Raw genomic sequence first — 16,320 nt, 5'->3', positions numbered from 1 at the left:
AATTAAAAAAAAGAGAAAGTTGATTGGATGTTGAAGCATGGGATGAGTAGGCCAAGGGTTGGTATTCTGGCAAGCTAAAGGTCCAAATTAAATAAAAGAACGCTGAAGCAGAATTGCATCATGGGAAGGAATTAGCATATCTCAAGAGGAATGCTGTTTTGTCTGGATAATCTGGCAGTAGCAATAGCATACAGAGACAGTTAAGAAGGCTTGGTCTTAATCTTAACCTTCCACATATCCCACAACCTCTCACCTGGATTTATTTTGTTTTTAAGCTCCAGCTGTATTTGGATAGCATATATTTTGCTGATATACATAGGATGTAACTGAAGACTTCAGAGGTCTCTGTGAGCTTTGCCAGAGCAAAGCAACCAGAGGTACAAAGAGGATTTTATGTGACGGTTTTTGAAGGCTGGGAAGTAGACAATTTGAGCCAGACCAAAGGGTTTTAGTAGCGGACTGGCAAGAAGACCGGGGGATGGGGGGTGGCGGTGGGAGACAGGTTTTTAATTTTACATTAATTAGTAAGTATTTTATTCTAGGGTTTTCACCAAAGAAATATCGCTGGAAAACAGTCTCACAATTGTGTTTAATGAATGAATAAAATATTTGTTGAATGAATAACACATGAATCTGAAGAAGAGATGAAGACAAGTAGACTTGATAAGAGTAGACTCATACTAGCAAGACAGTGGGGGAAGGAAAGAGAGGACTACACATAGACTTGCTGCTCATTAAGTCCCTGGACAAGACCCCTAAATGGTGAAGAGGTGTAAATACAGAAGTTTGTGACTTTTTCCCTCTAGTAAGCTATCAGTGAAACTAACATACAATTGGACTGACACTGCCTCCTCACATTTCCTGGCCCTCCTTCTTTTCCCGTTCTGGCCAACACCCTATCATTGATGACTCTCTTCTATCTGTCCTCTTCCTACAGGGTTTTATATACCCTAAGAGCAACGTGGAAGCCAATCTAGAGAGAAATTCCTGGCTCTTCTAAAAGTCAGTGTGGTTTCAAAAGTGTTCTGTTTCTTTATGCTCCATAGCATCTCAGCAACATTATGTACCAACTTCCTTGCCTGCCTAGAGATACCAGTCTTCCATCTGATACACTTCTGTCCATTTCTTGGGTACCTGGCTCTTTTCTTATCCTCCCAAATTTTGGGTGCTCAGGATGGGCCTGGTCCTATGACCTAGCCAGCTAGCTGGTATACCTTCTGTGCTCTCAGAGATCATGCCATCATCTGTCAGAGCACCCCCCTTATGCTCATCTCCCTGGCCTTGTTCTAAACTAAGATCTATAATGAATGATCCTTCCCATACAATCCCAGGCAGTTCAGCTGCCTGAATTCCAAAATTAAGTCCCCACCCCATCTTTGATTTGTCTCTCCAGAATTGATAACCTGTGCCTGGAATCAGACAAGAATCTGACTATATTAGTTTCCTATGGTTGCTGTAACAAACTACCTCTAACACAAATTAATTATCTTATCTTTTGGAGGACAGAACTCTGAAGTGGGTCTTACCATACTCCACAGAGTCATGATAATCCAAAAGTAAAAAGAAAATAAAGTATTACTTAGCATGGTGCACTTCTACCATGTAAGACACTGTATATATCACATGGCACTAAGGCTGGGAATATGGCCCTTAAAGACCTCACTAGGTCTAGAATAGCAGAAAAGTTTGATAAGCAAGAGTCCTCCCATTTTGTTAGTGTTGTGAAACTTCTTATCTCTTACCCATAAGCTGAATATCTAGGTCTGTTGAATATAGATGGATTTAACTTCTTGAAGGACATATAATTATAATTGATTGTCTTTAAAAATAGGGGCACCTAGGTGGCTAAGTGGGTTAAAGCCTCTGCCTTCGGCTCAGGTCATGATCCCAGGGTTCTGGGATCAAGCCCCGCATCAGGCTCTCTGCTCAGCAGGGAGCCTGCTTCCCCCTCTCTCTCTGCCTGCCTCTCTGCCTACTTGTGATCTCTGTCAAATAAATAAAATATTTTTTAAAATGCCTGAAAGTGACAAAATGCCTTACAATCACATATAATAGACTCCACCCAAGATATAAATAAGGTATACATACATGCACACACACACAGTGCTTTAAAGCAAGGATAGCTTGGGGCATCTGGGCACCTCAGTTGGTTAGCGCCCAACTGGTGATTTTGGCTCTGATCATGATCTCATGGGTTGGGATATTGAGCCCCGGGCTCAGCAGAAAGTCTGCTTGAGATTCTCTTCCTCTACTCCTCCCCCCACTCACACTTGCACTCTCTCTCTAAAATATATAAGTAAATTCTTTTTAAAAATAAAAAATAAAACATGGATAGCTTTCCACAGACAGATTAAAGTTCAAGTATAATTTTAAAAAGCATTGTGTAAGGCTACATCCAAGCCCATCACTGAGAACTGAAATTCAGCATTTAATAATGCTTCCTTGGGGCACCTGGCTGGCTCAGTCAGTAGAGCATACAACTCTTGATCTTTGGACTGTAAGTTCATTCCATGTTAAGTGTAGAGAACATAAAAATAAAATCTTTTAAAAATAGTAATTATGTTGGGACACCTGGATGGCTCCATTGGTTGAGCATCCGCCTTTGGTTCAGGACATAATCCCAAGGTACTGGGATCCAGTACCACATCGGGCTCCTTGCTCGGCAAGGAACCTGCTTCTGCCTCTGCCTGCTGCTTCCCCTGCTGGTGTGCTCTCTCTCTCTCTCTAACAAATGAATAAATAAAATCTTTAAAAAATATTAATAATAATGCTTCCCTTCAGTTTAATTAATTCAAGTACCACAGAGGGGATAATGTATAAATTTTATCAATGATTGTGAATTATTAAAACTTTCCTAATGTACTGGTTTTAAAATATTAAAGTAATTCACACTAATGGTAACCTATCAAATAATACAGTGGTATATGTTAACAGTCTCTCCCTTCTCCAACCACTCTGCTCAAAATTTACTGAGTGCCTATTAATGGGCCAAGCATATTCTAGACTCTGTGTGTGCAGCAATAAACAAAACAAAGTCCTTGCCACCATGAACTTACAGTCTAATGAGAGAGTCTAATTATTTACCAAACAAATAATGGCAGATACCTATAAGTGTTAGGGAGATATAAAAAGATATGTAAGGGATTCAGGAAGGTCTCTTTTTTTTTTAAGATTTTATTTTATTTGACAAACAGAGATCACAAGTAGGCAGAGAGGCAGGCAGAGAGAGAGGAAGGGAAGCAGGCTCCCTGCTGAGAGCCTGATACAGGGCTTGATCCCAGGACCCTGAGATCATGACCTGAGCCAAAGGCAGAGGCTTTAACCCACTGAGCCACCCAGGCACCCCAGGAAGGCCTCTCTTAAGAAGAGACTTGAGCAAAGATTTGAACAAAGTGGAGTTGTAACCCAAGTGACTACCCAGCAGAAAGGTGGTCCAAGCTGAAGGAACAAATGTGCAGCTCTGTGAGGTGCAATATGGTTGGCATGTTGGAGGAATAACAAAGAGACCAGTGCACATGAAGCAGGGTGATGAAGGAGATATCTTTTTCTCCACCTATAGAAACTCTCTGAATCTACTCAGTGTAGTTATGATACCAGTAGATGCAGTTAAAATCATTTGTTTCATTTACTTTCCCTTTTTAGGGATTTTTAAAAAAATTTTTTTAAAAATTGCTTTCATAAACGGTTTCATAAGTGAAGTATATTCAAAGAAGTCTAGCTTCTATTTTTATTCCCTCCAACCTGTTTTTTTTTCCCATGGGTAACCATCTATGAACCCTCTAGTTTTTAAATACAGGAAATACATTTGTAATTCCTTCCATTTCTTTTTTTTTTAAGATTTTATTTATTTATTTGACAGAGATCACAAGTAGGCAGAGAGGCAGGCAGAGAGAGAGCGGGCGGGGGGGAGCAGGATCCACTGCTGAACAGAAAGCTCAACACAGGGCTCAATTCCAGGACCCTGAGATCATGACCTGAGCTGAAAGCAGAGGCTTAACCCACTGAGACACTCAGGTGCCCCATCATTTCTTTTCTTTTCTTTTTTTAAGATTTTATTTATTTATTTACTTGAGAGAGAGAGAGCTCAAGCAGGGGGAGGGGCAGACAGTGGGAGAAGCAGGTTCCCACTGAGAAAGGAGCCTGATGTGGGACTCGATTCCAAGACCCTGGGATCATGACCTGAGCCAAAGGCAGAGGCTTTAACCTGCTGAGCCACCCAGGCGCCCCCCTCCTTCCATTTCTTAGATACATTAACATCCACCACCCCCACCCACCTTTGGAGGTAAATGGTAGCATAGTATAAAACTACCGAATGTCTGAGTCTGTGTGTTGTCCTTGCACAGGGACCATGTTAGTCTTCTCTGTTATTATAATGCTGTTATAGAGATGTGCTGTGGAAGCAACACTAAGAGATGAATATCTTACATGGGTAAGAGTTCAGAAGCTGGACTCTGCTGGGAGAGAGATGGCTTCAGTAGGTGCACCATGGGGAAACGTGCAGGGTCAGTAGTCACCATGAAGATACCAGGTACCTACAGAAAGAGCAAGTGGCTCAGGATGGACCAAAGGCCTTGAAAAAAGAAGTGAAAGGAGAACGGCAGACATTGCCCCCTCACAGCTCCAACTTGGGGCTGCTCCAGTTGATGAACCATTCCTGCAATTACATTGTCTCAGAGAAGGGATCAAAAGAGGGATCTAATGTTTTGGTTTTTCAATGAATTCGTTAAGCACATGAGGGTATAAACCCAGGATCCTTCATAAGCACACAAATGTGTTTGAACAAACTCATGTCAAAACCAAAAAATGTTCCTCATTTTCTCTTAGTTTGAATTGTGCAATACTCGAAAGAAAATGGCATTCTCGATGTCATTCTAATTTGTCCAAAGAGCCAAAGAGATTATATCTTAGTCAAAAGAAGAGAACAAAAAAATTATTGCAAATTATTTGGTATATACTGAGCCCCTCATATATTATTGAGCAAAAATGTATTGAATGACTACTATGTTTAACACTGTTAGGTGCTGCAGAAGACCTAAATGTGAATTAGACCTAATCCTTGCCCTTGAGAATCTTACCATCTGCGCCATTTATTAACTTATGACTTCTCAGCTATAAATCTATCCTTTTGCTTTGTTATTTCTAGAGCTAGACTCTGCAAGCATTTCTGCTTTGACAACTGGCAAAATGTTAGGCTTTGCCAGAAGAGGGCGATGGAAAGACCCTGTGAGGTCAGAGCTGGAGGAAATGACTTTTCTTTCTTCCTGTGTGGAGCCCATGGACTGGTTCCCAAGAGGGGCCTGGTTTTGTGGACCTCAGCAGTTTTCCTGGTTCACTTGTGGCTGGTGCCTCCAGCAAGTTCCTTTACCACAGAGGGACTATACATTCCTGTGACAGCCATGCCCTCTTCTTTAAATTTCTAAGTTCTTCCTTTCTGTTCACTCATCCTTAGCCAAGGGTAGGTAGTAGCTCTTCTGACAGTTGCTACTTCTGCACCTCTTAGAAACCACTCTATTCTTCTTAGTAGATACCTTTTATTGGTTAACAATCTTTACATTACATTTTCTTTGTTCAAATTGCTAAAATGGCTCTATCTCCTTGTTGGTCCCATGGAACATGGAAAAAAACATCTAAATTAACATAAATTCTGTGAGAAGAGGGTTATTTCTGCTGTAATCACAGACTAAAGATCAAAAAGGGTCAAAGATGTAGACCCTCAGTTTGTGTTGTGTTCAGCTGCATCTAAAAGAAGGTTGACCTCAGTGGCTTCAGCAAATAGAAGTTTCTTTCTTGTATAACCTGAAGTCCATAAATAGATAATAGCAGCTCTAGCTACTTAAAAAAAAAAATAAAAAGTTAAGAACTCAATCTCCTTTTCACTTCCAACTTCTCCATCCTTAATGTTCAGTTTCTGTACTCAGTGGTTGCGAGATTGTTGCTTCACCTCCAGACACTGGATCCATATTCCAAGCAGGGAAAAAAAAACAAAAACAAAAAATGGTGGGGGAAAGGAAAAAAGAGAAATAAGATGGTTGAATCTATATCCTTTGTATGCATTCTTAGAGCCAATACCAAGTAACTAACTCACATATCACTGACCATTCTTAACTATAAGGAAACCTGGGAAGTTCAGTATCTTTTAACTCTGAACAGAGTTCTATAACCGAGAAAGAAAGGGAAAACATATGTTGGATAGATAACCAACCATATACAAATTAAGTGAAATTAAGTGAAAAATGGGTAACTTATTTACTTTTTTATCTATTATTGAAGTATGGTTGACAATGTTATATTAGCTTCAGATGTACAACATAGTGATTCAACAAGTCCATACATTCCTCAGGGTTCACCATGATAAGTATATGTCATGATATGTTATTAAGATATTATTGACTATATTCCCTATGCTGTGCCTGACGGATAAGAGGCAAAAGATAGACCTGATCTCATATCCACATACTTTCTCATTTTCCTCCAATGTAACTAGTCTTTCTATATTAATTATTAACTGTGCATAAAATTGTTTTCTTCCTCAATAACTAGCATATCTTACCAGGAAAAAAGGATGGAATAATATTTATTACATTAGTATATAGTTTTCATGTAACTTTTCAATATAAATTTTAGCCTGGACCATCTGGACCTCTGAAAGGCCATAAAATGATACATTTATTTTTAATTCCTTACTAAATCTTTGGAGTTATTTATTTATTATTCATTTTTTAAAAGATTATTTATTTATTTGACAGAGAAAGAAATCACAAGGAGGCAGAAGTAGGCAGACAGAGAGGGAGAAGCAGGGTCCCTACTGAGCAGTGAGCCCAATGTGGGGCTCGATCTCAGGACCCTGGGATCATGACCCGAGCCGAAGGCAGAGGCTTAACCCTCTGAGCCACCCAGACGCCCCTATTATTCATTTATTTTATTCCACTATACTAGATGGCATGAATAATAGCTAAATAATTTGTAAAGGATTCAAAAATGGAGATTAATGCCAAAAATTTCTGCACTAGAAAGTGATTCGTATCCTAGACAGACAGTGTTAGGTTTTATATAAAGGATACCAAGAGGGGCACCTGGGTGGCTCAGTGGGTTAAAGCCTCTGCCTTTGGCTCGGGTCATGATCTCGGGGTCCTGGGATCGAGCCCCGCATTGGGCTCTCTGATCAGTAGGGAGCCTGCTTCCCTCTCTCTCTCTGCCTGCCTCTCTGCCTGCTTGTGACCTCTGTCTGTCAAATAAATAAAATCTAAAAAAGAAAAAAAAAGGATACCAAGAAATGCTTTCTTCCTTTTTTTTTAATTAAAAGAAGTTATTTATTTGAGAAAGAGAGCGATAGAGCATGAGTGCAGAGGGTTGAGGGGGGTATAGAGGAAGAGGGTGAGGGAGAAGCAGGCTCCTCCATGTTGGGCTCAATCCCAGGAGCCTGGGATTATGACCTGAGGCGAAGGCAGATGCTCAACCAACTGAACCACCCAGGTGCCCCGCAAGAAACATTTTCTAAATGAATCAGCCCATCTCTCTCATCTGAGCTCAAGTCTGTCTCAATGAGGCACTTTTTAAACAAGCTAGTCTCAGGACACCTGGGTGGCTCAGTGGGTTAAGCCTCTCCCTTCAGTTCAAGTCATGATATCAGGGTCCCGGGATTGAGCCCCACATAGAGCTCTCTGCTCAGCGGGAAGCCTGCTTCCCCCTCTCTCTCTCTGCCTGATGCTCTACCTACTTGTGATATCACTCTCTGTGTATCAAATAAATAAATAAAAATCTTTTAAATAAATAAAAAATAAACAAGCCAGTCTCTTTTCTGAAGGTATTTCCCTTACCACACACCATAAAACATAGTTCTAAAATTGTTACTAATTTGTGTTTTTCTCCAATTTTTTATATATCAGTTTAATTTTTCATATACCCCAATTATAATGTAAACTCTTACATTTTCCTGTATACTCACTATGTCAAAGAGGGCACACAGTATGTATTTGGAGCTCACCTTGATAGAATGATCCTATAGCATTAGCATAGGTTTAGATGTTCATTTTCCTAAAAAAAGATAAATTGGTAACAAATAAAGCCCAATAATATGAAACAAAAATTTTCATAAGAAAAGCAAAATAGTTTTATAACAAAGCCCAGAATATTTTTAACTTATATTTCTGGTTTTCATTTCCACAAATAATACATATATTTTTTAAATCACACTAATGTGAGAAGGCTGGTGAAAACTTTACAGACTATCAAAATGAAAACTTTCTGGGGTACCTGAGTGGCTCAGTCGTTGAATGTCTGCCTTCAGCTCAGGTCATGAGCCCAGCATACTGGGATTGAACCCCATGTCAGGCTCCCTGCTCAGTGAGAAGCCTGCTTCTTCCTCTCCCACTCCCCCTGCTTGTATTCCCTTTCTCACTGTCTGTCCCTCTCTGTCAAATAAACAAATAAAATCTTTTTTTTTTTAAATGAAAACTTCCAAAAACAGATAATTTAATCATCTTTCCATGTGTCCAGGTGAGGACTACCTTACATAGTTTTGTTTTGTTTTTACCTTGTTTTGTTTTTACATAGTTTTAACAATAACAACCCTACTTCATCCCAGAATTTCAAGGAAAGGGGAGTCAGTGTACCAGACATGCGGTTCTGTCTGATTTGCTCTGAGTTATGCATGGAATTCTGAACTTAAATTGCCCACAGTAAGATGCTGCTTCCTGGGGAACCTGGGTGGTTCAGTGGGTTAAGCCTCTAACTTCAGCTCAGGTCATGATCTCAGGGTCCTGGGATCAAGCCCCACATCGGGCTGTCTGCTCAGCGGGGAGCCTGCTTCCTCTCTCTCTCTGCCTGCCTGCCTACTTGATCTCTCTCTCTCTCTCTCTCTCTGTGTCAAATAAATACATAACATCTTTTAAAAAAAAAAAAAAGATGCTGCTTCCTCATGATTACTTAAAAAAAAAAAAATCCTTTTTTTTTTTTTTTTAATTTAAAAAGGGATACCTGGCTGGCATAGTGGGTATGTAGTTCTGAATCTCAGGGTCCTGGGTTCGAGCCCCAGTTGGGTGTAGAGATTACTTTAAAAAAAAGAAAAGAAAAGAAAAGAAAAAGATGCTGCTGCCCCCACATGGATTTCAAAGGAGTGCATATTTTGAAAACAGTATCTTCTGTTTCAGTTATCTCTTGCAATGTAACAAACCACCCTAAAACTTCATAGCTTCTAACCATAACCTTTTCACTGCTCTTGATTCTGTGGATCAGGAATTTAGGCAAGGCTCATTTCTCTTCCATGTGGCTGGGAAGGCTTGATTAAAGCTAGAGAACCCAACATAGCCTCAGTCACATGTCTGGGGCACCTCAGCTCTCTTTTATGAGACTTTTTTTCTGTCAAGAAGGTTTCTTATCACTCAGTAGTCTAACCCATGTTTTCTGGATGGATGGTTGGCTTCCAGAGAAAATGAAAGCTATGAGACCTCTTTCTAATCCAGGAGTCACACAGTGTTACTCTCTGGGTCAAAGCAAGTCATAAGATTAGCCCAGATTTAAGGAGAAGGAAAACAGACTCTTGTTTGATGAGTGGCAAAGTCACATTGCAAAGGGGCACGAAGTAAAGGAGGGATTATCGCACTTACATTGGGAAAGGGTTTTCTCTACTTCTCTTTACCACCCCATTCCTTTCTTTCCCATGCTGTCTTCACTCAGGCATTCACATAATACCAAACTGTGATTCATTACTTAATACGATCATCTCTAGGGTGCCTGGGTGGCTGAGTTGGTTGAGCACCCAACTCCTGATTTTTGGCTCAGGTTCTGACCTCAGCTCAACTTGTGATCTCAGGGTGGTGAGATCCAGCCCCATAGTAGGCTCCCAGCTCAGTGCAGAGTCTGCTTTCCCCTCTCCTTCTGCCCTTCCCCTCACTCACCCTCCTGCTGGCATGTGCGCACATCCACTCTCTCTTTCTTTCTCGCTCTCAAATAAATTAATAAATAAAATCTTGGAAAAACAAAGAACAAAAGACGATCGTCTCCACTATTTAAGAAAAAAATACAGAGAAACTTGAATACTTCAAAGGAAGTCCCCCATGCATCTTTACAGTCTCACTTTACTCCTCTCAGAAGGCACCATTTTTCTTCAAACTTTCTCAGTGCAAATATTCATCCTCTGTCAACATGGGCTGGTATCATGCAAGACCCACTTTGTTAGACACACACACAAACACAGATAGCACTATCTGTTCTTTGAACACCTAATATTCTTCATAAATATTTAAACTCTAACTGGTTGAACCCACCAAGGACATACTGTCTCCTCTTCTAGGCCAGTTCATCTGCTTATTGACATATTGACAGTCAGAGCCTAGACTTAGACTGAACCTCTCCCTGTCATGGGCACCTAGCCCATGTGCACCCTGGAAGTGATCCCATTAGGGATCCCAGCTTCTCTCCTGCCTCCTCCTCCTCTCCAACAGTTACTGCTACTGATTTATGGCTGAAGAGACAGAACTTCCCTTAAACCATCTCTGTACACAATTCCATTTACAATAGCTATTCCTTTATAAAGATCTACTATTAAAGTATAGGATATGTGATGATTAATTTTGGGTCAACTTGATGGCCATGGGGTGCCTAAATTAAGTATTATCTCTGGGTGTGTCTGCGAAGGTTTTCTGGATAAGATTAGCCTTTGAATTAGCGGGCTGGTTAAAGTAGACTGTCCCCCCCAATGTGGGTGGGCATCGTCCAAACCAGTGAGAGTCTGAATAGAACAAAAAGCAAAGGAAGAAAGAATTTGCCCTTTTCTCCCCATCTCACTATTGAGCTGGGACATCCCATCTCATTCAGACTGCAAATTACACTTTGGTCTCCCTGGTTCTCAGCCCTTCAGAATCAAATTGAATTAATCCACTGGCTTTCCTGGGTCTCCAGCTTGGAGACGGCAGATCATGGGACTTCTGAGCTTCCATAACCACATGCACTAATTCTTCATAATAAATAAATAGATAACTCAATAATTAATTTCCTACTGGTTCTGGTTCTCTGGAGAACTCTGATGAATGAAGAGCACTGTTTATTCTACTTTACACATCACAGGATACTACATACTTCAGGTAAGAACTGAGTACTTGAGAAAATAAATAAGCTCTCTTTGAACTGCACGTGTGAATTCAAATGAATTGTCTCTATTTTATGGGCTAAAGATTGAGCCTAAACTGACTAGCTTCACATGATTTTGAACTATTTGCATTTGAAGTTGGATCAGTGACAAATTCTTCTTTTTTTTTTTAAGATTTTATTTATTTGCAAGAGAGAGAATGAGAGAGAGCAAGCGAGTGCGTTCACGCAAGAGTTGGGGAGGGTCAGAGAGAGAAGCAGACTTCCTACTGAACAGGGAGCCTGATGCAAAACTCAATCCTAGGACTCCAGGATCAACCTGAACTGAAAGCCATTGTTTAACCAACTGAGCCACCCAGGTGCCCCGGATCCCTGACAGATTCTTATTCATTCTTCATGTTTCAATTCTGAGGCCTTCTCCCTAGGGTTGCCCCTAGATGATACCACACACCTTGTGCTAACTAGAAAAAGGGTGATCTTCTAGGTGGACATCATCCCATGCCAAGACTCTAGGCTAAGTGGGTGAGGTTTCAGCACCACCCCCCATCCCATCAACTGGGCATACTCGATGTTTAATCTTTTATGTTGACTTGTGTCACTTTCACTACCATGAACTACTAAGTAAAATTTACAGAGTTTGAGGATCTATCAAAAGTTAAGTAAAACTTAACTTTTTCTGAGACATTTCTATATCCATCAAAGAAAATGATTTGTCCAAAGTTACCAAAAGCAGGTGTTAAAAGTTGGGTCGGGGGGCACCTGGGTGGCTCAGTGGGTTAAGCCGCTGCCTTAGGCTCAGGTCATGGTCTCAGGGTCCTGGGATGGAGTCCTGCATCCAGCTCTCTGCTCAGCGGGGAGCCTGCTTCCCTCTCTCTCTCTGCCTGCCTCTCTGTCTGCTGTGATCTTTCTCTGTCAAATAAATAAATAAAATCTTTAAAAAAAATAAAATAAAATAAATAAAAGTCGGGTCGGTTTTTAAAATACTCAGACTTTCTTTAGTCCCATGAATTAATTACATCCTTTAATCTTTACAAGTGTAGAGCTGGAAGAAAAATTACCTTCCTCACTTCATTACCAAGACGCAACTTTGTGCCCAAAGTCACAAAACTCTTTGATCTCTTCATATGCTCTTTCCTTTGTCCCTGTACTTCAGATCAGGTCCTCAGCCAGTCGAAGGATTAGCCATACTTCTGGAATACTTTTCCAGAGTGAATACTTTACCAGATTCCATTAAAGAAATGTGTTCCCTTTGCTGGGGACCCTCATTTCTTCTGTCAAGCAGTGCATGAACTCCTTCCCCACGCGCACACACAGTTCTATTTCACGGAGGAGGAGAATGAACAGGAAGGGGAGTCCCTCTAGGAAGGAGACAGTAACAACGGGTTAAAAGGCCAAATCTCACAAGATATCGATTGGAAGAAAAAGTCGCACTATCCTCTGACCAGCTCAGATCAAGAGAGAAGCAATCTGTTCCGCTCTCTCTGCCAGAGAGAATTTCTTCTTCTTGCATCTCCCTTACCAGCCGCTGCCCGCCCGCCCACCTCGGTGTGGTTGTCGTTGTCCTTCCTAACTAGTTGCCAATAAAGTTGTTACAAAGTGACCTTGAGCGTCTTCCCTACTGCCCCCTTTTCCCCGCCTTCTCCATCCGGGTGCCGCCGCGCGAATAAGAGGCGGAACGCGCCTGCGCGTCCAGCGCCACTCCTTCGACCTCTGCCGCCGTCGTTGCCGCCGCCACCTCCCGGGAAGGTAAGCGGACGGCGCGAGAGCCGGGCCTGGCCGAGGCGGAGCGGCGTCCCGCCAGGACCCATTCATTCTGCTGGCGCCTAGTTGGACGAGGGCCCAGGCCGACGGCGTGCACGGGAGCCCGAGGGACCTGGGTGGGAAGGATAGGCCCGGGAGGGCACTTGACCTTAAGCCCCTTTACCTCCGCAGAAGGGAAGCGGGAGAGGAGCCCACGTCGGCCGTCACCCAGGTCCTCCAGCCGCGCCGCCCCGAAGAGTGTAAGATGTTCACCTGCGCCAAGCTCGCCTGCACCCCTGCTCTGGTGCGTAGCCCAGGCTAGGCCGGGACGCTGAGGGCGGACCTCTGGGCCTGGAGCGTCCACGTTGTTGAATGGGGCACCTCTGGGCGGGGCACACCAACCTGTGGGGACCGCTCATCCCTCACCCTCTGTGTCCTCTTCTTCCATTTCTACTAATCCTGGGACACCTCACTCGGCCCCTCCTGTCCACGAGTGCCGTGGAGAGCAGCCGAGGCCTAGTTGTCAGGCCCCACTCGCTGTAGGTCAAACCCTCCTTCCTGCTAGTGCCGGAGCGGCCCCCTTCCCCACCTCCTCGCGTACTGTGGGGTTGGGGTCGGCGCGAAGTTTGGGGTACTCTTAAGGATGTAGGGGGCCTCTGAGGCCTAGTTCGCCGCCGCAGCGTTCTCCCTTGCCTATCTGTAGGTCAAACTCGCTGCTGCAAAAGGAGGGACTTTGCCTCACCCTGTGTGGGCGGAGGAAGGTGGTGGAGTCGTGGAAAGTCTTTCATCCAGCCTCTGGCTGTTATTTCCATAACCATTTCGGAAGCTTTAGGTGAAGTCAGGATGTGGGGGATTTGTCTTAAAGAATCAGGTCTTGGTTCTGAAGGGATTTTCTGTGACCTTAGTGTAGTGGACACTCCAAGGGCAGAGACGCTGGACTGCAATATGTCCGTAGGGTCGAATATTTCACCGGTTATCCTGACACTGATACAGAAATGTTTAAACTGCTTTTTTTATTTTATAATTAATAGACATACAGGAATATTTTGGAAGTTGTGGGCCTCATATTAACTTATGGGCTAATTTAAATGACAAGCGTTATATAGTAACTCTTCATTAACTTGTTGGTCCACTTCAACTTAGCAAAGAATGTGGGATGTTTATTGGTGTTGTTTTTTTTTTAATCTAAATCGTGGCACTACAGTAATTGAAATTTTAAAAATAAGTGCTTTTTTTTCCAAGCATGTAGAAGTTTTATTCAGATTATTACAAATAGATTATGTAGCACACTTCATACTTCACACTTTAAAGTTAGCAACTTTAAAATAAAATTCCTTCATGGATTAAAAATAACCAAACAGCAAGATAAGAGACAACACAGAACAGTCATATGCTTTCTGATAAATTTTTGCTGATGGCTTTTTTTAAACTTAGGGTACAAGAAGGGTCATTGAAGTCTTAACCTACTCTTAACTTAATATTTGGAATGTTTTTTTTCCTTAATAGATCCGAGCTGGATCCAGAGTTGCATACAGACCAATTTCTGCATCAGTGTTATCTCGACCAGAGGCTAGGACTGGAGAGGTAATAGCAGTAATAATAGAAATTAAGTAACCCCACCAAGTAAGTCTTACGGTTTTAATTAAAGGGGGGTTAAAAAAAACCTCATTAGCAAATGGTTTGAGGGCAGTCTTTTTCCACCCTTGTATCCAAAAAATAGTGCTGAGGATAAGCCAATGAAAGAAACTTGGCTGAGTTGGCTAAGAAATAGTATGTATGTGTGTGTCTTGAGTTACCTGTATTTAAGATTATACTAGCCAGTTCCTGAAAAGCCTACTCTATTAAAAAGCATATTCAAATACACTGTTTCATAATTTTCAACAATCTTACGAAGTATACTGTTATCCCTATCCCACAGCATTGGAATTACTCTAAGCTCTTGATTTTCCACTGTGCCACACACAATCTCCTATTCAAAAAATCACGAAGAAGTAGTTATCATTTGACAGTGTAGTAATGAAAATAGCTAACTGTGATTACTGATTTAACCCTTGCTTTTTATTTCCTTTTCTCTAGGGCTCTACGGTATTTAATGGAGCCCAGAATGGTGTGTCTCAACTAATCCAGAGGGAGTTTCAGACCAGTGCAATAAGCAGAGACATTGATACTGCTGCCAAATTTATTGGTGCAGGTGCTGCAACAGTGGGAGTGGCTGGTTCTGGTGCTGGTATTGGAACAGTCTTTGGCAGCCTTATCATTGGTTATGCCAGGTAATTTCTATCACCAAATGAGCTACTTTAAGAGCAGGCTTGACATAGTTGGAAACTTAGAAAAATAGTGAAATAGTAACAGGTACTTTGTATTAAGTGCCAACTCTGTGTTTGCCTTATATTTTGAGGGCTTTGCATGCATGATCTCACTTAACCCTCATAGTACTGCTTGGAGATACTCCAGCTTACTTAACGAAGGATGAGCATTGCAGAAATACACTGATTGCCCAAGTAGCTAGTGTCAGAAATAAATTCTCATTCTGACTTCAGAGTCTGCACTCTTGATTGTTAAGCTATATTGGGACTACAGTTAAAGCACAGTCTCTTTTATATAATAAAAGTATCAATTTCCATTTTAAGATTTTGTTTCTAAACTATCAGATCTTAAGACATAGAATATACTTTCATGGGAGTAGCAAGTATGTCTGAACCCCTCAAAATGGATGAAGACAAACCATTTATAGTAACATAGAGATCACTTCCTACTTTTTCTGTAAATGATTGGGATTGAGAAGAAAGAATATTGAACAAAGGCAGGGGCAAAAGAGATCTAGGCAAATACTTTTCTAGGACTTGCCAGTTTGATTCTTTGAGTTTACCAGACATACTGGAATTCAGAAAATATTTCAAAGTAACAATTATATGTGTTGTGTCTCTTTTAGAAACCCTTCGCTGAAGCAGCAGCTGTTCTCATATGCTATCCTGGGATTTGCCTTGTCTGAAGCTATGGGTCTCTTTTGTTTGATGGTTGCTTTCTTGATTTTGTTTGCCATGTAACAAATTACTGCTTGAAATGTTGGCATTCATATTAATTACGGATATAATTCTGTGTATCTTACTGTGACTCCGAAAACTGTAGTATTGGTGTCATGGAAATGTACGTTATTTCCAAGGTCATTTCATTAAAGATGAAAACTTTAGTTTTTGCCGTGATTTGTACTGAACCTAAATTTTAATAATCACAAAGAAGAATATACATTCAAGTAGATGCTATGCAAGTCAGGGGAAACTAAGCAGTTGCACCTTGATGAAAACGAGTCAATTTTATGGGAATTCTTTTATATGGTATTCTGCACATTGTAATTTGTAGGGCTTTTGGTTACTTGTATAAAGGAGAAATATGTGAGTGTTTTCAGCTTCTATGAGATACAATTAATTAAGCTAAGATAGTAACAGGAATTACAATGCCTGGGAGCAGAATTACCTTCCAAGACTAACTTGGCTA

At 41.4% G+C, this 16,320-nt stretch overlaps 1 protein-coding gene and 1 long non-coding RNA gene across 2 annotated transcripts; one reads left to right on the top strand and one right to left on the bottom strand.

The window, feature by feature from the left end:
* Positions 1-5,511: 5,511 nt before the first annotated feature.
* LOC122902616 lies at positions 5,512-12,717 on the bottom strand. Its single transcript, XR_006383834.1, has 3 exons — positions 12,144-12,717; positions 7,985-8,034; positions 5,512-5,950 (listed from the first exon to the last, which is right to left on the bottom strand). It is a non-coding gene; the product is annotated as an uncharacterized LOC122902616 (long non-coding RNA).
* Positions 12,718-12,767: 50 nt separating this feature from the next.
* ATP5MC3 (ATP synthase membrane subunit c locus 3) lies at positions 12,768-16,015 on the top strand. The gene is made up of 5 exons (XM_044242384.1): positions 12,768-12,831; positions 13,018-13,129; positions 14,332-14,409; positions 14,902-15,095; positions 15,758-16,015. The coding sequence occupies exons 2-5, from the start codon at positions 13,091-13,093 to the stop codon at positions 15,870-15,872; spliced, it is 426 nt and encodes a 141-aa protein (XP_044098319.1). The 5' UTR covers positions 12,768-12,831; positions 13,018-13,090; the 3' UTR covers positions 15,873-16,015.
* The last annotated feature ends 305 nt before the right edge of the window (positions 16,016-16,320 follow it).

Source organism: Neovison vison, chromosome 3 (assembly GCF_020171115.1).
Source record: "Neovison vison isolate M4711 chromosome 3, ASM_NN_V1, whole genome shotgun sequence".
Classification (NCBI taxonomy): domain Eukaryota; kingdom Metazoa; phylum Chordata; class Mammalia; order Carnivora; family Mustelidae; genus Neogale; species Neogale vison.
This window is presented reverse-complemented; position numbering and strand designations above follow the sequence as displayed.